The sequence below is a fragment of the Calonectris borealis genome, chromosome 5 (assembly GCF_964195595.1).
Source record: "Calonectris borealis chromosome 5, bCalBor7.hap1.2, whole genome shotgun sequence".
NCBI lineage: Eukaryota > Metazoa > Chordata > Aves > Procellariiformes > Procellariidae > Calonectris > Calonectris borealis.
In genome coordinates this window covers 29352249-29377328 of record NC_134316.1, presented here as the reverse complement: position 1 = coordinate 29377328, position 25080 = coordinate 29352249, and the positions used below count along the sequence as shown (strand labels likewise).

Genomic DNA, 25080 nt, shown 5'->3' with positions numbered 1-25080 from the left:
GACTGTGCTGGGCTGGGCCCGCGGGGAGCGCGGCAAAAATGCTCTGCAGGAGCCTTCAGTGGCTTCAGTTGTCCGAGGGTCAAGCCCAGTCAGAAACATGGCTCAGGTAAATGAGACCTTAACATCGGCAACTCTGACTAGATTAATCCCGAATGAATGGGAAAAATAAAGAGGCGATAGACCAACTGTTTACTGTAACTGTTGCTAACTTGGCACTTCCCTAAGGCACTTGGGGCCAGAAACCAGAGGGTGTGGGACACCCCTGCCCTGAGTGCTAATTGACCCAAGATAAGGAGAAATTCCCAGAGGTTGGCCTGGGACTGCACGATTAGAAAGTTTATACTGGCAACCTAGTTTAGAAGGCACTAGTTGAAAGTCTGCTGGAAGTGGTGGTAATCACTTTATCTATGCAGATTTATTTCAGCACAAGAAGAAGAAATGAGAGCATTCACATGATTAATACCCCCACACAGCTGGCTACAGGAGCTGTTGTCCCTGTCCAAGACCACTGTTGCTTGTTGCAATTGCTGCTGGAGGAGTCTTGTGTTGGTGTTGCTGCTTGAAAAAGTGGTGGTAATCATGAAAGCTTCCTTTCTATATAAACACATACAAAGTCCAAGGCCAAGTGGGGTATTCAGCGCAGCTAAAGCATTACTCCCGTTCAAAGCTGCAGGAACATTATCAATATGGGGCAAACGAGTCCCAGCCCTGCCTGCTCCAATGCTTCCTAAGAAGCAGCTCTGCAATTCAAGTGATAGGGCAAGCCAGAAGCAGCAGCAAGAAAGTACCTGAGATGAGAGGAAAGGTAATGTTGGGGCATGCCAGCTTCAAAATCTCCTGCTACATCTGCCCAAACCCACCAGGTGGTGCCCAGGCCCCTTACACCTTTTCAGAATGGTGCATTTTCATGGGACAGTTTTTTTGCTAGTTAGCCCCTTAAGAAAATTAACAATACTCGTCTCTATAGTTTCTCCTCCTTCGCCAGCTCCATTCTACCCCTGCTTAGGGACTGCCATCACTTACTGTTCCTCCTACCACCTTGGCACTTGAGCCCTTGAACTACACTCCCGCATGCTCATGTTTCCAGTAGCTCAGTGCAAAGACCCTTAACCTGGCACTAGACAGAGCCTTCGGGCTTCACCTGGAACGTGAAGACAGCTGCATCGAGGCCAGCATGGCCCACAGCACAGGCTATTATCTTCCATCACATCTGCTCCTCCACACTTCTACTAAGAAGAAACAGTTCTCTGTATGTTCCATGTTTTCCTTACACACCTCCTGGCTATGGCACACAGTAACAATTTATCCCGCTTCAGATGATCCCATAGCTGTCAATATGCAAGTCAGACACTCCACTGATCAGTCTGACTGTAGGTAGCAAAGACGACATTGAGATCTTACCTCAGGCAGATCCCAAGCCTCAAAACAAGTATGGCTCAATGCTGATCGTGGGTTGCACGTGCAGAGGAAGGCATACCGTGCTAACCAACCAGGCGGTCAGCAGCTGCCTCAGCAGTTCTCCACTTCGTCAAGCAGAGGTTAAGTTTCTGCTGACTTGAAAACAGGAAGTCAGTGTTCTCTTCATGCAATCCTGACAGAAGAACCAATGTATTTTTTTCTTCCTAATCCCACGTAACACTGTGTAGAATGAGTGTGTGTAGTTTAGTAAAATACAGCACCAGGGACTACAAAAGGTAACCAAAGAGTCTCAAGATTTTATTATCATCTAAGGCACAAAAGAAGTATGTTCTTCAGGTTCCTACCTCCTAAGTTTAAATATTTCTGACAATTTCTCAAAGCACATGTAACAAATTATTCCTAGTACTAGTAAAAGAAAAAGCATAAAGATGAGATTTTTTTCAGACAGACCCTTGTCAAAGTGAAGTGTTAAAAAATATCAGGCTATAAAGAGGAGACGTTGCTTACTAATAAAAAACAAGAGTTCACCTCTTGGGAGCATGCCTGGAGGAAGAGAGGGAAGGATCCATTGCTAACATTGCAGTGGCTTCATGGACTAAGCACGAAGTCTAAATATCAAGTAGCAGAAACTCTTTATGCTTCAATAAAAAAGCTATAGAAGTACTAAAGAAACAGAAAAAGCACACAAACTACTGCTATGATAATAGATCTGACCATAAATTTCTTCTTAAAACTTGTCGTAAGGAAAAAGGACGATAGAAAAAAAGTCCAGTATTTTCTTCATATATTTACATTAAAAACTCTTAACTGTATTACTAAGCATCAATATGTTGATTTAAATGATCCATGCCAGAATGATCCATGCCAGCAAACTCGATACTAATCTTCCACTCTGTATAAATAAAAATTTCCATTTTAGAGATCTTAATGGGCCAAAAATCCAAATGCGATGACAATTCCTTCTTTATCAAACCTACCGGTGTGCAAATCTACCAAGAATACCAGCCTAAAGAAGCCCAACATCCCAACTGAGAGTTTTTACCACATGCCATAGTGAGCCACATGCCAACTGAGCCTGCGCAAGAACAAAAGGTTACTAGCGGTGATGAAGAGGAACCACTAACCTTCATCCCCACGACCCCCGACGACCACCACTAGGAGGCAATGCGCAAGCGCGGATAGGAGGGGTCTATGGAAATGACTTCTTGGAACTCATTTTAATACAAAGCGGGGACAGGTCATGCATATGTATAGGCGTATTATGAAACTCTATGAATATGTAATGTTTTACTGTATATATTTATGGTAAGTGCCGCGTTGAGGCGCGCACGACTTTGGTGGGACTATCCCCCGTGCTGCCCAGCGCTGAATAAACATACCTACTTTACAATCTCATAGACTGTGGAGTCCGGTTTCCGCAAGTCAACAGAAATGACCAATGCAGCTATGGAGAACCAGTTACTATACAGTATTTATTCTAAGCAGCAGTTCTAATACATATTGAGATAATGGGTAGTATATATACAGGGAATGATCATAATACACAGATCTTACATTATATTTACAAAATTGTAAATCCTCAATGATGCAACCACCTGACAGTGTGAAAGAATATTGCTCTCAAATGCACGCAGTTAACTGTATTCCTTTCGTAAACTTTGCAAAAATCCAACCATTACAAAGTTCTCCAACAAAAATGTACATTTAAAAGACCATATTTAAAAAAGGCTAACATGCCTGCATTTCTGATACTTCACACAGTATCAAACAGTGCAGGATTTTTTTCCCCTGCTTTTGCACATTAGCAGTGGCTGGCTAGAACATTGAAGAAGTGAAAAACTTCATCTTTATCCATTACGGCCACTTCAGTTGAGCATTCAGTACATAATACGGGATGATACACTTCCTCCTCTTCTTGATTTGATTGCATAGAGGTAGTTTCTTTGCTGTACTTCATTTTCTTACTTCTTTTCTTTAGCTTCTTTCTGTATTTCAGAATTTCCTCTTTGTTAACAACACAGTTCATCACAAACATTGCTCTATACTGTGTTTTGTAAGATTCATGTCTACGGAGAAGGGGAGAAAATGCAAGTCATACCATTGGTAAAACTCTGCTTCCAAGAAATCAGTTACCGTCACTGGAAATGGGATTAAAGATAGGAAGTACCATGCCAAAGGGCTGAAAGCCAAATAAATACGAGGTTTTATAAACAGAACAAAAGTCACAACTACAAAAATCATAAAAAAATAGAATTGTAGCCATCTGTCTTGTTTTTAAGGCGTTTTTAAAAACACGCTGGTTCTGGCCAAAATAAACACCCCAGAGTACAATGGTATTGGTACTACAGAATTATGCATTGCTACATATAGCTGATGATAGGGAAAAGATCATGAAGTTGTGAGTGCAAATGACTCAAATACTGGCATTTATGTCCTAAAATGTCTTGCAAGCCTGAAATTCCTTATTTATAAATAACAAACATGGACACATCCCGCTTCAAAAAGCACGTCTATTAGAAAATATAAAATGTATTTTCAGCTGTCGTCAGTATAACAACTCTATAGCTGGAGTACATAGCAAAATTCAGGGCTGCAGTTCAATTCAATTCAACACAGCATCCCTCAGGCTGCAGTTTTACAGCAGCCTAAACCAACATAACAGGTGGCTGCAGAAGTCCTATCTCGACTTCTGCTGGCTTTACTGCTTGTATAATTCTGTGCTGAGCTATTTCAGTTTATTAAAACAAAAGACTAGTCTGACAATAAAAATGGACAGTTTTCTGTCAGCTTGGCAAACTGAAATACTTAACTATAGAACAGGGTCAAGGAATACCATAGCCAGCAAAGGGAAGAGAGCGAGAAACAGCACCCAGTACTTAGATGATTTTAGGCTCCTGTGGAATTTCATCCTCAATCACCAAAAGCACTCAATAAATGAGAGGTAGTTTATTCCTCATTTCACAAGATTTCTTTCTCCTTTATTCCCAGTTCAAGAGTCCTCTCCTTAGCACAGGTTAGCAGTACTAACTAGGTTTGCAGTGCAGTCAAGATACTAGAGAGCTGCACATTCTCATCTAAATGCTTTCCAGGCACTTTTTAATATAACTGTACTCAAAATCACAACTGCTAAAACTCAAACCAAGTAAGAATACACTATCTTGATTTTGCTTAATCTTCCCCAGAACAGGGACTTTCACGGAAAAATAATGGTTAACCTGGAATAATTCTATGCCTCTAAACATCAAGCCAACATATTTTTCAAAAAAAACCCAAAAAACATCACCCATAACTCACTCTGAACTTCTTGTTTAGTCTCCGTGTAATTTTTTTTTTTATAGTTTACCTTCTCCACTATGCTAAAGTTCTACCCCGTTCTTCCTCATCTCCATGTTACAGGTTAAGCTGATCATCATTCTTACAAACTAGCATTCACCCCTAAATCTGATTCACATATACCTGCCTTCTCTTTCATTAGCTCCACCTCGCAAGACAGACTTGATCAAATCAATTGATCAAATTGAAACACTAAAAATTCAACTGACCAAAAAATAGACATTCCAAAAGACCCCTTACTGTTCACCACTTACCTCTGACAGTCCAGGCATAATGTCGTCATGCAAGCAGGGCAATTCAAAACAGCATCACTATTTGGAACAGCTGAAGGTCTTGCCTGCTGCTGCTGCGGCACTCTTCTTTGATTACGGTACCTACCAATTCAGGGAAGGAGGAAGGAGAGACAAAAAGTGAAATTACGTGCTCTTGTTGTCAGATATATCAATTCAACTTCCAAACCTTTTTTATGGTAAAATACACCAGTAAATGTTTGTCTCCTTCTGGACACCTTTTTCACTAACTCAAAGCACATAAATAAATACACTGGGGGAAAAAACACATACCGGTATCTTCATTTACTTTGTACAGAGGATTCTTATCTGGTGAAACAAATACATCTAGCATGAGAATTTGTGCCTAATAACCCCCTCCTCTGATGAGGCAGTTGTCTCAAATGCAATCTCGGCAGGCAACATGCATTAATGTTATCTTTTTCAACAGACTTACATGGAGAATTTTACTTCTGCTGCAGCAACCATTTTTCTCCTTCACCCATCAAAAAACTCTCAGTAAAACTGCTTTGTGCTGTTCCTATTTTATCTGAACATTTTGTGGCTTGCTAAATTCAAAGTTTTCCAAAACCATAAATACAATATTTAACAGGAACGGATATTAATTTAGTATCGTAGGGCATTAAAAATCAAAATTAGCAAATCTTACAACCTTTTCAACCACGATATGGTGGTTTAGATGAGATCTACAGACAAAACTAGCTTACCAAACTAGGAAATTTTCATTTTAAAAAATTGCAAGTTTTTGAATTGTGTCATTTTGAAGACTCAACTTCCATTATATACACGTAAAAATTTTACAGGCTTTTACATTTCTATGCTGTAAATTCTAAAAAAAAAAAATATTTTCATTACATAGACTTCTTCTCTATATTCAGCATTTTCATTTAAATTTTTCATTTTATGTTAAGCATCCTACAATTCAAATATTTATGGTCTCTTACCCCCTCCTCTGTGTGTCTACCCACTCTTGGTCTCGACTGTCTTCTTCTGGGTCATATAGCAATTCATCATTGGAAAGAATCCGACGCTGCTGCTGTTTTCTGTTTTTCCGGACATCCTGTGTAACTGGAAAGATTTGTGCACGCACATGTTACATCCATCAGACATATGATAATTCTCCGCTTAGATAATCAAAATACCGATTTTTCATTTTTCTTTTTCCATACTCACAATAAATCTAAACTAAAACATAAAGGTCTAGCACATCTCTCCTCCAAATGCACCACCCCAAAGCATTAATGCGCCTTACATACATTGGGATACATCACAAAGTTGCAGGAACTACATTGAGATGATATAGGCTGGTAATTCCCCCCAAAAAGGCCACCTTCAGGAACAGCCCTTTGATCCCCCCCAAGAGGACTCTACAGGATCTGAGAGTTCTATTGTAAAGGTGTCCTCCTCCCTCCTCTCCTCAGCCATTTACCTATTTTATCTTCATCCTCTGAATCAGAATCAAAGTAAATGTCATCATAGTATTTTGAAGTGGTGGCAGGTCCAGTCTGCCCACTACTTGAGGAAGTACCTATGTGTGAAATTAGAGAGAGAAGTGGTAAGAACACCCCACCAAAAGGACAGCAAGCGTACAGGCCAGAACAAACCTTCGTTTTCAAGTTACTCTGTCCAGAAGTGCTCTGCTTTATCTGGGTGTGTTAAGTAACAGCTCTCCCAATTTATTCCCACATCCTGATCATCCACATCGCTTGTGTTATTTCACTTAGAGCTGCTCTCTCAGAGCAAAGCTGCTCACTCCCTCCGAGATGAACCTCAGGTACAGTTCAAGGGAAACTTTCTCCCGTAGGCATAGAGGACACCGCATCAAATATGCCTGCCACACAATCTCAGACACTCCATAAATCTTCAGTCATGCGAAAGAAATACAGGTGTGGCACATTGTTTCACAATGTATTACAATAAAATTCACTAAAAAAATCCCCCAAAATTTCAGGGCCACGGAAGTTCAAAAAAGACGCAGATGAATTGCCAAGCACATCTGTCACAGCCTCTACACCAAAAATCCTATTCTGATGCTGGATGGATGTGGTGGTATTACTATCGCTACATCTTCTTAATTGCACACTAAAACGTACAGATCAGATTTGCCCACTAAGATAGATAAAACTATTAAACCTGCTGAATGCAGAGTGAAGTCCCTACATTAAAGTGAACACTACGTTGATTGTCCAGGAAATTAAGAACACTTTACTAGGTGTTTTGTAATAGGTAAAAAGAACATATGCTTTTCAAATGCCAAAGCAATCCATCTCTTGCACCCATAGCACACAAACACCAACACACATATATCTTTAGTACAGTTTTACTATTTGATGTAACATGTAATTTTAAGCAGGTAAGGGAGGGAGAGATTAATACTCTTCCTGACTTTTTCCCCTAACTGATTTGGGATCTCAATCTACCATACACTATTCCTTTCTTCAAGAAAGGGCTCCAAACGTTGATAGCATCCGGAGCCACTAGACAAAGTACAGGAGACCACAACCGGCTCAAGAGGCTTCTAAATACATGTGAAAGAACAACTTAAAACAGAAGTTATAGAGATATTGGAAAAAAGGCGACTGATCCAACAAAGAGAAATCATATTAAAGCAGGAAATCAGAAGTTCAGAAACACCAAAATCGAAGTCTTAGAAAGATGAAACAGACGCATTCGCTGAAGTGGCACCTGGTGACCGTTTCTGCAGATCAGCCATTTTAAGATTTTCTGTAGGCTTCAAACGGCACTCGACTGTCACCACACATGCCGCTAGCCACAAGATTAATATATTAACTTCACATCTTAAATGGACACCACTTAACTCACGATTTCATATGCAAGCAGATGTTAAGTGTGATTTACCCATTTCTGGTGATTTCCATTTGCCTTCTATAGTCCTCATGGTGGTGTTCAGTTCCGCTTCCATCTCCTTTTGGAACTCATCGTCACTGGAAGACTCGCTCTCCCCAGTCAGGCATTCCCGTATCAGCTTCCGCTTCTGGTCAGGAGTGCCATGTAAGAGCACATCCACCTCATCCTCTGAGCTACAAATATTTAAGCGTTACACACCTAATTACGATAACCAGCTTAAAACATTGACCGAGTCATTTGGAGAACGAACATCTGAATTGTGTGGGTGCACCAGGAAGCACTTATTCGAGTGTTTATGGGAAGTGTATTTATTAAAATGTTTTATTATCTTGTTGGTGTGAAAACTCTGGTTTTAATGCAAAGGAGCTTCAGCGGGCCGGCTGCGGCCTGCCGCGAGGCCTCTGCAGCGCTGGTCAGCGAGCCTCCCTGCAGGGGCAGGACCCGTTTACACACTGGTACTTGCAGGGCTAGAAATGCAAATACTCCGCTTTCACGGAAGAGGATCGCCGCGGCTGTTGCGAAGCGATCCTCCCACAACCGCCCGCCCGGCACGCCGGGGCCCTGCCCAGCGCCCGGGCCGTGAGGGAGCCCCGCCGCGCACCGCAGGGCACCGCCGGCCCCGCCACCTGCGGAGCCCAGCACCCCGGCCTGCCGTCCCGCCGGGCCCCGCGGCGCCTCCCCGGACTCCGGCCAGGAGACGCCAGGCGACAGCGGGGAGCGGAGGGAAGCGGCGGCCCGCTGCCGCCGGGACGAGGCACCGCCGGCCGGCCGGCCCGCCCGCCTCAAGCAGGGCAGCGACGGGCCTCCCCGGGCCCGCCCGCGGCCGGGGCCCTCCAGCACCTGCTGAGCGCTCGCTCCTCGTCGCTGGGCTCCTCCACCACGTACGGGTCGTCCTCCTCCCGCAGGCAGCTCATGGCGGCGCCCGACGACCCGCCCGCCGCCGCCCGCGCACCGCCACTTCCGGGCGCCCCGCCGGCTTCCGGCAGCCGAGCCCCTCCCGCCCCGCCCCGCGCCTCCGCCCCCGCCGGGGGAAGCCGCCCCCGCCGCCTCGTCCCGGCTCCGCCCGCGGCGAGGCCCCAGCGGCTCCCGGGCAGCCCGCCTGCAGGGGCGGCCCCCGCGCTCCCCTCCTCTCCCCCCGCCGGGGCCGGTACCGGCCGCCCGGCCCGGCGGTGCTCCTCCTTTTTCCCCGTGGAGTTGCAAGTCCTCGGGTCACGTTTTAAGTATTTTTCTTCACCGTTAGCCAGCCAGGGGTTCGAGCTGTAAGAGACACACCCAATACCGAGAGGCTTGGAAAAAATTTAATGAGGTGGTAACACCGAACAACGAGGACTAATCTAAAAACGGTTCCCACATCCTACTTAAAATATTTACAATTCTGTTAACTGTATATACATTGTAATCTTTGTCCCTTATAGTCTACTTATAGATTAGTTCCTTAGGAATTAAACCTGTTATAGCTGGAAGATGAACAGCACAGTATTACTGTAGCAGTCACTGCTGGAAAATACTACGTATCCTAGACGAGCTGCTAATAGCCACTGGTAATCAAAGTCTGAGGCTATGCGTACGCAACTCAATGCACAATGCAAACAGCACGTTCAGCTGAGAAACTTCTCTGCCTTTGAAATGTTCCGATGTGGCAGCGGCAGTGTAAGTACCCTATTTGAGGGGAAAAAAAAACCCCACCCACCCAAACCAAACCGCACACCTCTGTGCGGCAGTACAGGGAGTCTGCAATCACAGAGACATTGACTTACATCGATCCCCACCTCCAAATACCCCATTCACCCAGAATTCTGCTGCTCCATTGAAGGTCTACATACCCATAAAAAGCAGCAATCCCACTGTGAAGAGGAATTCCTCAAGTAAAGCCTAATTTTATGACATCCTGAAATTACACAACAGAACAGCACCCTCTTGGAAAAGTTTCATGGTTCAAGTAAGAGAGACAAAGCAATACAACAAATAAAGCGGATTCATAGCTCTAAGTTTCAAGTCCACTTAGCAGAATGAGATCCTTTTCAGGCATTCGTTTATTGGGTATACCTTTACTTTTTATATTCTGAAGCAAAGCTTCTTACCTGTATCAAAGTGGGGCACAGTATTACCTTTCACTGATATTTTACGCACTTTCTGAACTCCCTTCTGCTACTTTATTTCCCCTTCCTGGGAAGAAACCCAAGAAGTTCTCAGAAAAGCATTTCTGCCAAAGAAATTGCAGAGTCAGCCACCAAGCTCAAAACAATTTAAGTACACTGGATAGGAAAGTCACAGACAAATGGATAGGCAAGCGGATAAACCTGAGAATGCAAGTGAAAAATTACTGGGTGAGTATTTAGTGTCAGAACAATCCAATACTTACTCAATGGCTTTACAGGATGAATAGAGAAAAAGCTAATTAAATTAATCTGATTTACTAGAAAATATTAAGCTTACAGATGATACAATGTCTGCATAATTTTAGAAAAATCATCGATTTCATGGTTTATTTTACAATAATTGGATTAGTCTACAAGTTAAGGCAAACATACTAATGCATTTGCTTTTCTTTTCAAATCATAGTTATAAAGGTTACACAAAGTTCTCCAAAATTTCTAAGAAACGTTCACAATTGAAAAAAAGATTAAGTTTCTTGATATCAGTACATGGAAAAAAACTAAGACAGTGTATACAATCCATTATAGTAACAATATTCAAATATCTAATGGTATATTTAGGCCATTTGAACAATGTGCTTCAAATGGTGAACTTCAGAAATTACTTACAAAGGTAAATAAGATTGGCAGCCATATTGTAGTATTCATAACATGAACATAATTATATTGGCTATTTTCACAAAAACAGAGCATTTGGTTTCTGAACAATGAAAGCATATAGTGATTAAATAAACATGAATATGTACGTATAACAAGTATGCTGTTGCTTCATTATAGTCTGGAGCTACTTTCAGGTGTTTGTTTTAATTCTTTTGAAAGAAGGAGCTTCCTTATGCACACTTTGTCAAATGTTTTCTGTAAAATGCCTATTTAAAGTCATGAAAACAAAATCCAGAGGAGGGCAGCCCTTGTTAGTGGGAGGACGGAGCGTAGCTTATGTGTCACCATTTAACACTGCCAGGCAGCTCTGCAGCAGCTGTAAGTTACCCTGCAAAAGTAAAGAAAAATATGACCACATTTCCCTACTTTCTTTTACACTTCTGGCAAAAAGACGTTTTTCAAATATCAATGACACTACTAAAGAAGAACAGACAGGTATTAAGCTTACGTAGAAATATTTATGTAAGTAACTTTTATCTCAAAGAGTTTTTTGAATGTAGGAGCATTGTGCCACGGAACTAAACAGAGCCCACTTAAAAGTCGAAAATAAGCGTTTAGTACCCTTTCCATGTTTCTTCACAAGTTTCTTACTAAAGATCTAGTCTGGCCACAAAAACTATTCACTGTAGAGCACTCTCTCAGCAATGAAGTTCAAAGTTACAAAGTTTTAATTTTGTATATAGTATTGCCATTACTCTGTCACTAGAATATTATTCCCAAAGCAGAAGTATTCATATATTATACTGCATACTGAATTCATCAAGAAGTGTTAACCAATTCACAGCACTCAGTATCTCCTCGCTATAACAGCCACCTAAGCTCGTAGCTCTGTTCAGGACAGGCCTTGTTTGCAAGACCACAGACTGATTAACATGCTTAGCCAGGGGATTTAGCCATCAAAGTTGAGTTTAGCCATTAGAGCCAGAGCTACAAAGTGATTATCAGAACATTATCAGAAGCTGTGATTTGCATGTCCTTGATAAACAGTCCACACAAGTACTAAAGAATTTGTATTTCTTACTTTTTCAGTTGAAAGCATTCCAAGTGACCTGTGGTAGACAGGCAGAAGGACACTCATCCCTCAGCCCAAGAAGGTAAGAAATCATAATTCTATCCCCCATTAAGGTTTTTATAATCCAGATTAAGCAATTAACTAATTCAAGGCTTCAAAGTAGAAGATTCCCAGTTGTGTCTACTGAATCCTATTCAGTCTTCTCCAGAAGACAACGATTTCAGTTATGGCTTCAACAGCTTTTTGTCCTTTTATGCCTATACTGGCAGAGGACAGTCACAAGCTATTTAAAAGGCTTGTAATTCTGCAATATGAACAAGTTCAATACACGAGATGCATGGGGACTTGGTAGCCCATCTTTGTAGTGTAGAAGATTCATAAATTTAAGGTCTCCATTACTGAACAGCTGACTACTGGCTGTAATGAAGTAATGAATGAAAAGGAATACATCAGTCTTCAAACGGAATACTTCAGTCTGAAGTATAATTGTGGACCGCACGCATGCTACCTATAACAAAAGTGTGACAGTGATCTTTTGGCCATCTCTTTATAGCCCATCAGCAGCATGAAGTATATTTGCAATTCAGAGGCCTATGCAATTCAGACTACGTAGCACTCTAAAGAAAAGACAGTACCAAGACCTCCTTTGTACATTAGTCATCTGCAGACTCAGCCAGCCAGTCTACTGAAATTTTCCAAATAAGCAAATAATTCATTTTCATTAGATCAAATTTACAAAGTTCACAAGAACCTTATTTAAATTATAATAAATCAAGGACAATAGAGCTTGTCAGCCATTACTCTTTCTGGCTGCAACGTCTGACATACTTGACTTACATCAGCATAGCTCGAGAAAGTCCTATAAATTCAGATTCAGAAAAGCGTTTCTTGCCAACTCAGACTCCTAAACTCTAGATATTACAATTATTGGCAGAACCATGATGACAGAAACATCCTTCTCAGGAAAGAGAGAATTACTGACAAAGCATTTAACCAAATCCCTTAGCATTGGATTTTGCTTCATCTGTCAGTTCCAAACAGACATCTGTTGCTAGTAATGCAACAAATTCTTTCTCCACAAAGACCCATAGAGGCAACAGCATATATATTAGCATTTGTGGAAAGAGATGTTTACATTTTTTTATTTTTTATTTGAAGGAAGTGGCTATCTTAGTTACAATTCATTTGTCAAAAGACTCTAAAAGTATAGCCAAGGCTATAAATGCTGTAAGTATATGATCGTAACACCTTAGCAGTTTCACCAGCTATCAAACCTCCCCTCTTGAACATGAAGTCCAACACAAGAACACCTCAAAATCCAACTGTTTAAAATACTGAATAGGTTTAAATGCAGCTTTTGCACTAAATGCCCAAACACTTAATCAGGTCTTACGTTAGGTATAGTTGCATGAAGTCATGAAGAAACACAGAGCTAGCAAAACAGAAGCTAAACACTACACCTAGAGGGATAGTCAGACAGAATGGCCATAGAAAAAGAAGTATCAATCTGTTTAGCATAGGTCAGAGACCAAGCAGAATCTAAAGCTGCAGTTTGGCAGCTATTTCAAGTAAATCTAGGGTACATGCTGCTGATAAGGTGTCAGTGCTCTCTTATTCTCAGACCCTCCCAGCCAAAACTTTGACACAAGGGATGCTGTGAAAACAAGACTGAAAGTAAAGCTTAGAAAAACCCAGAGCAACTCTTAGCTCCATCTTACTACACAGCTGCACACATAATAGTGCCAACATAAGGGAAAGGAACAGAGTCATGCATCATCATCCTTCCTGGCAGTAGTCTGCGCTTGCATCAACTTAAAGCAATCTCAACCCACAGTCTGATTTTTAGCTTTTTCAAAAGTCTTGAGCTGCAACCAGGAAAGGATAAGAGGATATCAGCAGATTAAAACAAGTACTTTATAAGGAAGTAGTATAAACATAACTGGGCAGAGAGAGTGTATTTAGTATTTGTATATACAGTGTCCTTGGTTTACTAAAAGCTTGATTTCCTTATCACTCTCCAGTCTTCTAGAGCCACACAGCCTGATATAGCTCAGGAAATGTGAGCTGTCTCTCAGAAGCTTCTCTCAATACTTTAGTCATTCTGACTTCTTCAGTGCAGCAATCTCTGTGTTTTGGGATTTGTGTTTTTCTTTCTGCACAGAGCAAACAACTTTTAACAGCAAGTCATGTAGCAGCCTTCACTGTGGCTGAATTCCTCCCACAGACAGCCTCTCAGGTGAGTTCCAGCACCCATTGCTGCATCGGATTTCACCTCCATGCTTTCAGTGCCAGGCAACTCCAAGTCCAGAAGACACATGGCTAGACCGATCCAGACACAGATGCATCTGCAAGACATCTAGTCTGGAGGTACTTGTTTCAGCAGAAAAAAAAAAACACAACAGAAGACTTGTAGCAAAAAGCCTGCAGCAGTGTTATCTGTTGCCCCCAGCCCCGCTCCCCAGTTAGCTTTTTTTGCTGGAAAGAGCACTTAGACCTGAATAACAGCTCATGTTGCAAAGTGTGGGAGAGCTGTGCTCCATATGCCATTGACAGGCCAAGCCATTTCCAGTTTGGGGATGCTAAAACTTCACGTGCCTCCAGTAGCTGCAAAAGCATGAAGACAGGGACTGCTGCAGCATCAGGCAAAGTATTTTGTCTAGAACCTTAAAGCAAGGGGCTTTTGATCCAACTTCATTAATTTATTGCCTACATGAAAAAGTAGCTTTCTTTTTGCTTGTACCAGCCCTTTTTTTGGCTCTACTGCAAGAGGAATTAGGTGTCTACAAACACCCCAGCTTAGCCCAACCAAAACCAGGGCTACTTAGCCTCCCTGTTCATGATTTGCATTGCAACAAGTATAAAAATGTTCTCTCCGGGACAAGGAGAAACCTTCATATTCCCCTAACATTGCTCTTCACACATAAGGGCACAATGCTATCTCAAAAAAAACCCAAGTCTTTTCATATCTTCTTTCTTCCTTTTATGGAATTACCTCAGAAAGTCTCCACCAAACCATTTCATCCTTCAATACTCTGTACAGACTAATAAAAACCTACCCATAAGACTACCCTCAAATACACAGGTTATAGCATTAATAAGAAAATTTCCCATTATATAAAATTGAAAAATATGATCTATTGCTCTTGTAAATTCTGTAATAATCGAACTCAGAATCTGTAGAAACAAAAGCACAGCAACCAAACTGATCCATCTGTAGTAGCTCCTTTTGAATAAATATGAAACACAGGCTTTGAGAAAACAGAACTTTCAAATCTAGTGAGAAACAAAATATCCTTTCATTCAACAAGTCACAACATTTGTTAACATTTCAAGAACTGTCACCATTAGTCAAAATGGCCTTTTAGACTCTACAGCTTTAAATATTCAAAACCGTCAAGGGTCAGCAAGGGTCAGTTACAAGAGGTGATCATGAGTCAATGACTGAAGCAGGACAGAAGGGCTGTGGATTCATTCCCTTATTACAATATGATATGGCAAATCAATAAAAACTGTTGCAAGTATAACTGTTAGGACTATTAATTTCACTAAAACCCGTAACCAGTACATTCATTACCAAACAGGGGGATTTCTGGGAGACTCAGGGCTGGATATATAGACAGCTGTTACACACAGAGAAGTAGGAAGGCTGAATAGTGCCAAGTATTATGAGAAGTTTTAAGACTTCAGGGGAAATACAGCTGAATTTCTGATATAGCGCATTAAAGTAAGCACTGTTTATCTGAAAAAGAAGTCGAGTATTCCAGACTTTACTGATTACTTTACCAGCTAAATATCCCATCACACTGAACTTACACCTACAAAGATTTAAAAAAAATAAAAAAGAGTCCCCAAAACAACCCTTTTTACAGTGCGTTAGTTTTACAAACAATGGGTTTGATGACACTGTCAACACTACTGAGAAGAGTGTAAAGCAGCAATAAGTTAACCCAGCAACGCTATACACCTCTTAACTAGTCCTTTCAAGGAGTTCCGAGTTAATTCAAAGCTTAGTAGTCAACGCACTTTCAGATTTGTGATGAGAATGAGAAATGCTAGAGTTGACTTTTAAAAGAAAGCTACCTCCTGCTATAGGACTGTTAAAGTAAACGACTGTTGTAATTGTCTGTGAAATCAGAGCAGCTAACCTGATTTAACCAAACCCATTCATTTCATACAGATTAAAAGAATCAAATACATTGTGAAATTTAAGGACAGTACAGGCCCTTTGAAGTTTTCTTCCTGCAAAAATTTATTTTACTGAAAAGGCTATCTGCAACATTCCTCTTTTGTTAGCACTTTATAGTTTAAAGGCAAAAAGATTCAAAAAGCATACTCAGAATAACACTGATCTGACTTCAGACAGGCCTGGGTGATCTCATGCTTAATAGTTAGTTTATCCTATACATCAAGTCCCCAACATCTGGATAACAGGAGAAACCACTTCCTATCTCACAGTAAAGTGGTGAAATGAGGTTTTAAAAATAGGCAGGTATTCAAACTCTGCAGCTATAAATATCAAACGGCTAGAGAAACATAAAACTGAAGCCAAAATTGTCTTCAAGAAGTTGAGTTTTCCAAAAGCACCCCAGTCCATCGGAGATATTTCACCTATACTTCCCCCCCCCCCCCCTTTATTATTCAAGAAAGTTCACCTTTCTGGATGATGCTTACCTTCAAATTCCCCTTCCTGAATGTGAAGTGTGTATCACACAACAAATGTAGCCATTTCAGTTATTCAAGCATATAATATTTAAAATGAGTTGAAATACAGGCCAAAAAGGATCACAATTACCTTAGCATGCTTTAATTCCAGTTCTGCTAGTTCCACCAGATTTTTTCTGAATGCTGCAACTCTTCTTGTCTTAAAGTCTATCAGTTCTATAGAAAATAAAAATGGATTAATTAACAGTATTATTGCCAGTGCCCTCAACTGTTAACAGACTTTCCTTCAGGATGGCAGAGGTAAAGGGTAAGACAAGGCAACAGGAAAAAACTCAAGTTTAATCTCAGCACGTTCCAGGCTCAAAGATACTGCTACACTGTTGGATGAAAGCAAACCATCATTGCAGTTCCTCATCTCTAGCTAGCCTTTTGTGGACACAAAGTTCTTTTGAAAAAAGACTGCAATGTGGATGCTTTTAAACATTTAGTTCTCTTACTCCATGTGCACTGTTCTTTCAAGGCTGATACATAAAAGTATCTAGGGAAGATACTAAGCTAAAACTAGCATGAAGAACAGAGGAAGCAAGTATGCTTCATGGATATACCTTTGTGGCTAACAGGATCGCTCATTCTCCACTGTCTCATTTATAGGAGTCATTAGCCAGATTTACAGGGTCAAACAACACTTAAGTGATAAAAACAGAAGAGCATGGTGTTTAGACCTTGAACAAATCTGCCCCAAATAATGAGTCAGATGACTACTAACTAACAACAATCTTAGCCTAAAAAAAAAGAGTAAGTTTCCAGGAAAAAGGCAACATGTAAATAAGGTTTCTTTTCTCTAGAGCTACTGTAACACTGCAACTTCAATGAAATCTCATTTCATGATCTCTGCCTTTTCTAATGTAGTATCATCTCTGCAACGGACTGCTGCCTTCACAGTAGAATGCATAAAACCAAAAGGGGAATTTCAACAATAGTTTAAAAGATTAGGTTTGCCTCTACTGCTAGCAATTATCATTTTGTATCCTATCCTATTCATATAAAAAAAGTGGTTAACAAGTAATTTGCACTTAGACTTTGCTTTGCCTGATGGACCTATGAGGAGCCAAAGGAAAATATCATTTGAGCTTTCTAAAATAAGTAAATACTGATTAAAAGATAATAGTTCAGCTTAGGAAACAGAACAAAAATCTATTCTCATTAATAATATCCTAAATCTGTTAATTTTCAAGTAGTATCATAGGATCAAAGACCACCCAAATACCTTGTTTTGCCGATTCAGATATTTTCTCAAATTTCTGACAGCATATTTGCTGAGTAGTTTCAGCTTGCAGCACATCTTTATTTTTTGCTCTTGCTTTATCCAATGCCTTATTAGCATTTTCATAATCCACTAGTGACCTAGATCTTCTATATAGGAGATCCTATTTAAAAAAACATAAAGAATGTATAGAGTTTACAAGAATCTACCCAAGAATTTCCATATATACCAAGTAATAAAAAAAATTCAGATTAATTTTAGTCTTTCTTGCTGTATTTCAGTTCTTACTAAATTATTTGCATTCACTTTACTTCATCCTGCAAGTCACAGGAACGTCCATACTGGATCAGACACACAATTTAATATTGTTTGGTCTGCATCTTGTTTGACAGAGGCTAGCAACAGATGGCTTAGATGATACTCCAAAAAGCCCAAGAAGGGGCAATCATGGGAAATTTAACAGCTTCTTAAATTAGAAACAAACTATATTTAGATTATGTATTTGAAATACACACAGGGCCCAAGAAACAGTAGGGGCATTTTTTGTGCAAGTTATTGCTGTGATCTTCTAACTACAGACGTTTTCTGTCAAATGCTTCCTCACTCTGTCATGTTACTTAATCACCTTACATCAAACAGCACTAAAATGAAATTTTCTGTAGATACAGAATATCAAATTTGGCCCATATGTTTTTGTATCACCACTTGCAGATCATCTGGAGTATGCATTTTGAATATTAAAAAAAAGTAGAATTGCTTGCAGTCTACCAGCAGCAAACACACTGCAAACACATGAACAATTCACCAACAGCTCTTCCACCGTTTTTAATTATCGAGGCCAAATCATACAGCAGAAGTGGATCACACAGTTCCAAATAGTCAGTCACACAGTCAGCAACTCCTTACATACAACAGAGATCCAGTTTTTACAGCTGAGGGAGAAATTGCGGGCTAGAGGCAGCGTTTTAACCTATCTGCTGTGTATTTCTCAAGATGATCCCTTACCTCTTTTTTTTTTTTTTTTTTTTGCTTCTTTCTTTGCTTAAAGAAACACTATTTCACTGAACAAAAAACCATAAATTCACCTTAGCAGCTTGAGATTCCCTTAGGTAATATTTCAGAAGATCAGAAAGTTTAAGATCTTCATCAGCAGATACCCGGGCCTCTATTTTCTGTAAAAAGGGTAAGTAAAAGCATCAATTTAAAAACATCCAGACTTTGGGTATTCACTTGTGTGATGTAAATACAACATAAAATATAAAACAGTACCTGACAGATTGTCTTTTTCAAAAACTAAGATCATGCATTTGTGACAGAATACTTAAAGATGCAACATGAGAAGCAGTATTAGGATTTTGTATTAAAATGCAAGCAATAACCTACTGTGAGAGCAGTAATTGACAACTAGCTTTCTATTTTACACAATGCTTTCTTCCCAATTTCAATTATATGTATCATACACTAGGAAAACAGCAGAGAAACAAAAACTTATCTAGTATAAAGAGCTGCACAAGAAGTTTTGTGTTGTTTTTGAGATCAAAGGAAAACAAATCTTTAAGGCACCTTTGCAGACTAGTTGTGTAACTGCATGTATTAAATGGTCCAAAAGCCCAATAAACTTATTTGCTTGTATTTGAAGCAGACATTTCTGTGAATTTAGAAAACAGAGTCTGCAAGTGTATTTTTTAAATCTTAATTTAAAAAAAAAATTCTAAAAAGCAACATTTTAGGTCAAAGCAAGTAATTCTGTTAACTTCATTTTCTTTAAAGGACGTATGCAGATATAACTAACTGTGTTTAAGAAATGCACACATTTTTCATTCAAAAGTTTTCCTGATACATGGCATGCATCTTCTGCTCTACCAAGCCAAGCAAATAAGGCAAAAGAGACAAGATATTTGAAAATCTGGTTAGAAGCACCAGCAATAGTATTTCTGAGTCAAATAGTTGCAGAAACAGATCTTGGTTCCAGAAAAAAGCAGCATGACGGGCATTTTTTGGATTAAGGATTACATTTCTTTATTTCTTTTTTCTACGACAGGTTCTGCGATACCCAGTAACAAGTATGGAAGGCCTCTAAGCATTTTAGAGAACAGCAGCTTTGCTAGTGTATTACACAGAAGACAGGAAAACTGCCTAGAAATGTTTAGTAGACTGAAGACTCCTAAGGATCAATCATTTTACAAAACAGATGACTGAAATCTTACGCTTTTTCATTCCCTACCACACACTGCTTAAATGCTTCATATAGAAGCATCCATAAAACGTCCACATATTAATGTCCTGACACTTCCAGGATGTACACAAAGAATGTATCTAAAAAGGTTTCATAGTACATACCCTTGTTTTGTCAAATAACTCTGATACCTTCAGAAAAAACCTGCACAAAGGAAACAGCTTATATTACAACATTCATTTGAACAGTCTAATTACTTTCTAGAACTCAAAATATAATCTGTGTCTGGCAATAAAGACTGTAAAGGCACTGCTTAGAATTGTAATTCACAGAACTTGGAGAACATAATAGTTTCAAATTGTAGCACTTCAAACATCTGGAACCGTACAACTTAAAGAAAAGGTAAGGGACAAATGAAGCAAAACGGATGATGTTTTTTACTTTACTTTTTTACTTTTTTTTTTAAAGAATAACTGCACAGCTCCTCAGGGATTCTTTGTGCTTCTGTGAATTAAACCCCAAACACTACCACCCTGGTTAACGGTCCTCTGCTATTATCAAGTGTCCTTCACTCAAATTTGAATGTACTTTTCTTCGCACAGTAAACATGATGCATGCCCTACTTTGAATTCAGGGAGGTTGAGCAACAATGTGGCACATCTTCATCACAGAAGACAATACAGAGGTTCAGTATACCACCAGACTGAATTACAGTCAAATCATACTATTTTGACAGATGGCAGGCGCAATTCCTGACAGACTCTAATAGACTACATCAAATCTCAATACTATAATCAAAGTAATCGATATGTAAGCTATCATCACATTTGAAAGTATATCACTGTAATTCAGGTAAATTAATAAAAACAAGTTAACTTTCATACTCCTCTCCTACCTGTCATCACACTAACTCTAAGTAGTGTACATGTTCACAAGCATCAACATCTTTAAGCTAGTTAACTAAGTTTTACTTTCAGATACACCAAACTTCATATTCAAGCAAATGACTTAAAGATTAAAGGACAAACATCTGTACATAGAGACTCTCTTCTATTTTCACAGTTTTAGGAATCTCTGTAGATTCCTTTCTTTTCCTAAAGGCATTAAAACTGCCAGAACAGTAAAACTATTTTTCAAGGTGTTGGGACAGGGAACACTGACAAAAATCAGTGTACTCAGACTGAGACCTGTTCTTGCTGCACATGTCAAAGCACTTAACACACTTTAAAAAAACCTGGTGAGAGAGTTGGGGTTTTTCCTTATTCTATGACGAATTTTCCATCTCATCTATGTAATTTTCTACAAACTGCAGAAAACAGCTTTTTTTTCCAGACAAATATTAAAGCAAAAATATTAGAGCAGCCTGTTACAGAAATGAAACACTAGAGAAGAAAATTTCTTAATGCGATATAACTATAATAAATTCTGTTTTTCTCATAACAGGAAAGCTACCGATCTCAGCAGGTCACCGTTAAGACTGCTACGTAGCAAATTCCCCCGTAAGTTATTCATATCTTACTTGCATATATCTGTGGAGTCCTGCGTTCCTAATGCATATAATGAAGAACCAATTCTATTATAGTCATCCGCCACATCTAGAAAAACAAACAAGCACTTGTTTTACTATTTCATTCCTCTTCTTTCTGAAAATTTTGACGTTCCTCTCTTTCTTCAAGAGTAGATGTTTTTCTAAAAGGAACATGCTTTAACACAAAAGCAGAAATAAAATTTCAATCATGTCACTTATTATGAAGGATAGCTTCACACAATAAACATGGCGCTTTCACCAAATCGTGAAGTCTGTAATTTATCTAGGAATATTTCATACAGTTAGCACCTGCTGGGTAAATTTATTGTGCAACTTTGTTAGCTTTTATTTTGGTGGAAGATGTACAAACTTAATGGACTATTCAGACTAAAGTCTGAATTAAAATCTGAATTTAAAGTCTAAAGCTATCTGAAAAAAAAAAATCAGAGTCTAACAATAACGAAGAGTAAGTTTGTGTGCTTGAGAGCAGTAAATTGAATACAAACTCCAAACTATCAAAATGAAGCGCTATATACACAACACCTTTCTAGCACACACCTAATTTTCAGGAAACCCTTACCTCATCAACAAGTGGTCACTGACTGAAATAGTATTAGCGTTAAAGCATTTTAAACAATGAAATTAGAAGCAGGGTTTGTAAAGAAGGCTGCATAATTTGACTTGTGAGGTATTGCTATATAGTAATTATAAAGATCAAATCTTTGCACAGATGGCTTTTTTAAAGAGCTTTTAGTATAAACTCAATGGATGATGAAAACGCTAACAGATCCAAGCAATGAACAGGAAAATATATTTGCTTGTTATTTTTGAAGTTTATATGCCTTTAAGCAGAATTTTTTTTTTTTTAAATAACACAATCTTGTTTTAACAGATTGAGTGGGTCACCTTCCACCCAATTCATTACTCCATATATCCCAAGGGAATCACTGCAGTTGGTTACAGTGAAGAATGGTATTAGAAAGCCATTAACCTCCCCTTCTATTCCTCCCATTTAAACATAAAAATAGATTTTCTGCTGGAAATAGGAAGTTACTATCTTTGCAAGCCCTACAGCTCTCTGTCAATCATAAGTTATCCATAAACTACAGATTGCCCACTTCCAAAACAGGCTTCCCAGGTCATTGCTCTACTCCTCTAGCCAGAATTTCAAAAGGTGCCATTTGTCCCAGTTTGCAGTTTGATAAAAGTTGTCAATAAAAATGCTAGGTGATTTGAGTCTGAAAACCAGGGAAGCTTTGTCACGAGTTTGATCAATCCTTTCCCATCAGATCCTCTACAGCCTCATTTCTAACAATTTTCCTGGTTCTACAATGAACGTGAAAGGCTCTCTCACTATCTAAAGTTTGGCACCTAACTATCATGACTGAAGTTCAGTTTTCATTTTAAGAAAGCAAACAAAACACCAGAAACCATTCCAGATGGGAACTGAATGAAGACACAGGGTCCCTTAGTACTTCATTAAGCCCTAACTGACTCTCCCCATCTCCTAGCACAGATACTAAAGCTACAAAAGACTCAGTCTTCATACAACGGCAAGAGAAGCATCTGAAGAGCTCACTAAATTCTTGGTTTAATGTCTCATTCAATATCCACTTTAGAGTCCTTACCAATGGAGATTCATAAAAAGTTTGTGGCCTGGTTTTGCGTGAACTGTATTACTGTAGATAGCAAAGACGGAATCCGTGAATCAGACACGAACTTCAAGAAAGTAGATAGAATCTAGTAGTTCAATTTTGATTTATCTAGTCACAAAAACTTAAAATCAAGGGCAATAAAGGTCAACTTTTTTCTGAGCTTCTCAAAACACAGTAATCCTAAATCAAACACAGTAGTCCTAAACTAAAGATTTTTCATTTTCTCAAATAAATGCACTGCACTTGAGAAGACTACCTAGAGCTTTCAGAAATCACATTAGCTAGCACTCAGCTCAGGAAGAGAAATCAATAGCTAAGTGGAAAATCTCACCTCAGTAAGAAAAGGGGTCCTGCAAACCAAGCTACTGAATGTACACATTCCAGTCTCCATTCTAAAAGGCTGAAAAACAGAAACCTGATTTCCCGGTCTAGAACTAACGGCCCAAATAGGAGTTTGCTGCTCAGCAAGGTAATGCAATGCCTTGTGTGCCAAGAAATTGCACTCTGATGAATGCAAGCTCATCCAATCAAGAGCAACTTCATTAGGAGTAAAATCACATATACTGCTATATTACCCACCTTTACACTTTAAAGACTAAGAATCAGACTTCAAAAAAACGTTATTACATAAAGCGTGTTTCTTTTCAAAGGGACAGCATGAATAATCAAGATCTCTTCAGTGTTGCATCAGGCTGTTCTTAATCCATCTAGTCTATTACAGCAAAGGCTAAACTTTGAAAGTCAGATTAAACTTCTTTAGACTACCCAAAGACTACTTGGAGAAATTAATTAACTTTTCACATGCAAAAAGAAAACTAAAAATTACTGCTCCTCACGAACCACTTCTATACACTTTAACTAGTACTGTTTTCACTCTGGAAAAAGAACTCACTTTTATGTGATCTTGTCATTTTATCAGATTTAGCAGAGGCATCTTTGACTCGGTTGTGATATTCTACAAGGAATGTTCTTTCATGTTCAAAGAAGTCATCCACATCCTACACAAAAAAAGAACAATTTAAAAAACAGAATTTCACTCACTCTGTGCAGAGCAATTGCAGAGTAAATTTGCATATATTGGTGTTGCTGTGACATGAAATGCAATCTATTTTTATTGTCTAAAACACCATTTATGTAAACCGATTTCTTCTTCACTTATTTTATCATGATCTGAAGTTTTATTAAGAATTTATTAAGTGTGAAATATGTTCATCTGATTCGTGTGATGAAGTGTGACCTTCTGTCCTACATAGCCTTGTATGACCACAAGCCTAAGTCTAGCAGAGTGGTTAATGTATATAGTATGTATATAGTTCCTGCTTCTTGCAAAAGCCACTTAGTGAACATTCTGGTATAGTAAATGAATTTACTAACTTTTTAGAAAAGGGGGGATTGATAGTGGGAACTAACACTTAAGGGTTAATAACAGAGCCATTGTCTAGCCTAAGCCATAAATTAACTAACAATTCCTGACTGAGATTTCACCATGGTACATCCTCCCACTTGATAAGGGCGGACAGGCCTTGAGCTGGCTTGTTAGGCCTCCTATGTAACAGCTGTGATGAGATAGTGTCCTATGTAAATCACTAATAACGAACACCTGTGAAAGGATAAGTGTTAAAGGACAAGATAACCCAATGCCTTGTTACATTACAAGAGTCGAGGAACGGATGAGTTAATTAAATGACCATATATAGACAAAGGAAGCCCAGAGTTCAACTAACGGACACAGTGAAGAAGACTATGAACGACCACCGGAGAGGAAAAGACCCTAACCCTAATTTTACTGCGCATGCTTGGACTATGTAAATGACTTTTGGAACTCATTTTAATACGAAGCGGGGACAGGTCATGCATATGTATAGGCATATTACAAAATTATATGAATATGTAATGTTTTACTGTATATATTTATGATGAGTGCCGCGTTATGGTGTGTGTCCTGGTGGAGCGGAGACTCCCGGCACACCCAGCGCTGTTTGCTTGCCTCTATTCATTTAATAAATTGTAAACTTTAATTGGAACCTTCTTTGGGGTTCAGTCATTTATCACATTAA

General features: G+C 39.3%; 2 protein-coding genes across 5 annotated transcripts in view; both read right to left on the bottom strand.

Moving 5' to 3' along the window:
- Nucleotides 1-2872: 2872 nt before the first annotated feature.
- On the bottom strand, nt 2873-8876 carry EAPP (E2F associated phosphoprotein). The gene is made up of 6 exons (XM_075151682.1): nt 8751-8876; nt 7902-8083; nt 6472-6570; nt 5987-6110; nt 5007-5126; nt 2873-3485 (listed from the first exon to the last, which is right to left on the bottom strand). The coding sequence occupies exons 1-6, from the start codon at nt 8822-8824 to the stop codon at nt 3221-3223; spliced, it is 864 nt and encodes a 287-aa protein (XP_075007783.1). The 5' UTR covers nt 8825-8876; the 3' UTR covers nt 2873-3220.
- A 310-nt stretch (nt 8877-9186) lies between these two features.
- SNX6 (sorting nexin 6) overlaps nt 9187-25080 on the bottom strand; it is a 29514-nt gene continuing 13620 nt past the window's right edge. For 2 of the 4 annotated variants that reach the window (XM_075151677.1, XM_075151681.1), the window contains exons 8-14: nt 23916-24021; nt 21360-21435; nt 20005-20044; nt 18750-18836; nt 17668-17827; nt 16531-16616; nt 9187-11054 (exon numbers count right to left, since the gene is read on the bottom strand). In XM_075151677.1, the coding sequence (XP_075007778.1) occupies nt 11001-11054; nt 16531-16616; nt 17668-17827; nt 18750-18836; nt 20005-20044; nt 21360-21435; nt 23916-24021 (609 nt within the window). In that variant the 3' untranslated portion in view covers nt 9187-11000. Of the gene's footprint in view, nt 11055-11076; nt 11776-16530; nt 16617-17667; nt 17828-18749; nt 18837-20004; nt 20045-21359; nt 21436-23915; nt 24022-25080 lie in introns of those variants that run through there. The other 2 variants (XM_075151678.1, XM_075151679.1) reach the window with 2 other exon arrangements.

Excerpts from the sequence above, each read along its gene's own strand:
- EAPP (XM_075151682.1), bottom strand. The coding sequence starts at position 8,824 with ATGAGCTGCCTGCGGGAGGAGGACGACCCGTACGTGGTGGAGGAGCCC. Across the intron at positions 8,084-8,750 it reads GAGGAGCGAGCGCTCAGCAG|CTCAGAGGATGAGGTGGATG; the intron begins GTGCTGGAGGGC and ends AAATATTTGTAG. Across the intron at positions 6,111-6,471 it reads AGAGGATGAAGATAAAATAG|TTACACAGGATGTCCGGAAA; the intron begins GTAAATGGCTGA and ends AAATCTTTCCAG.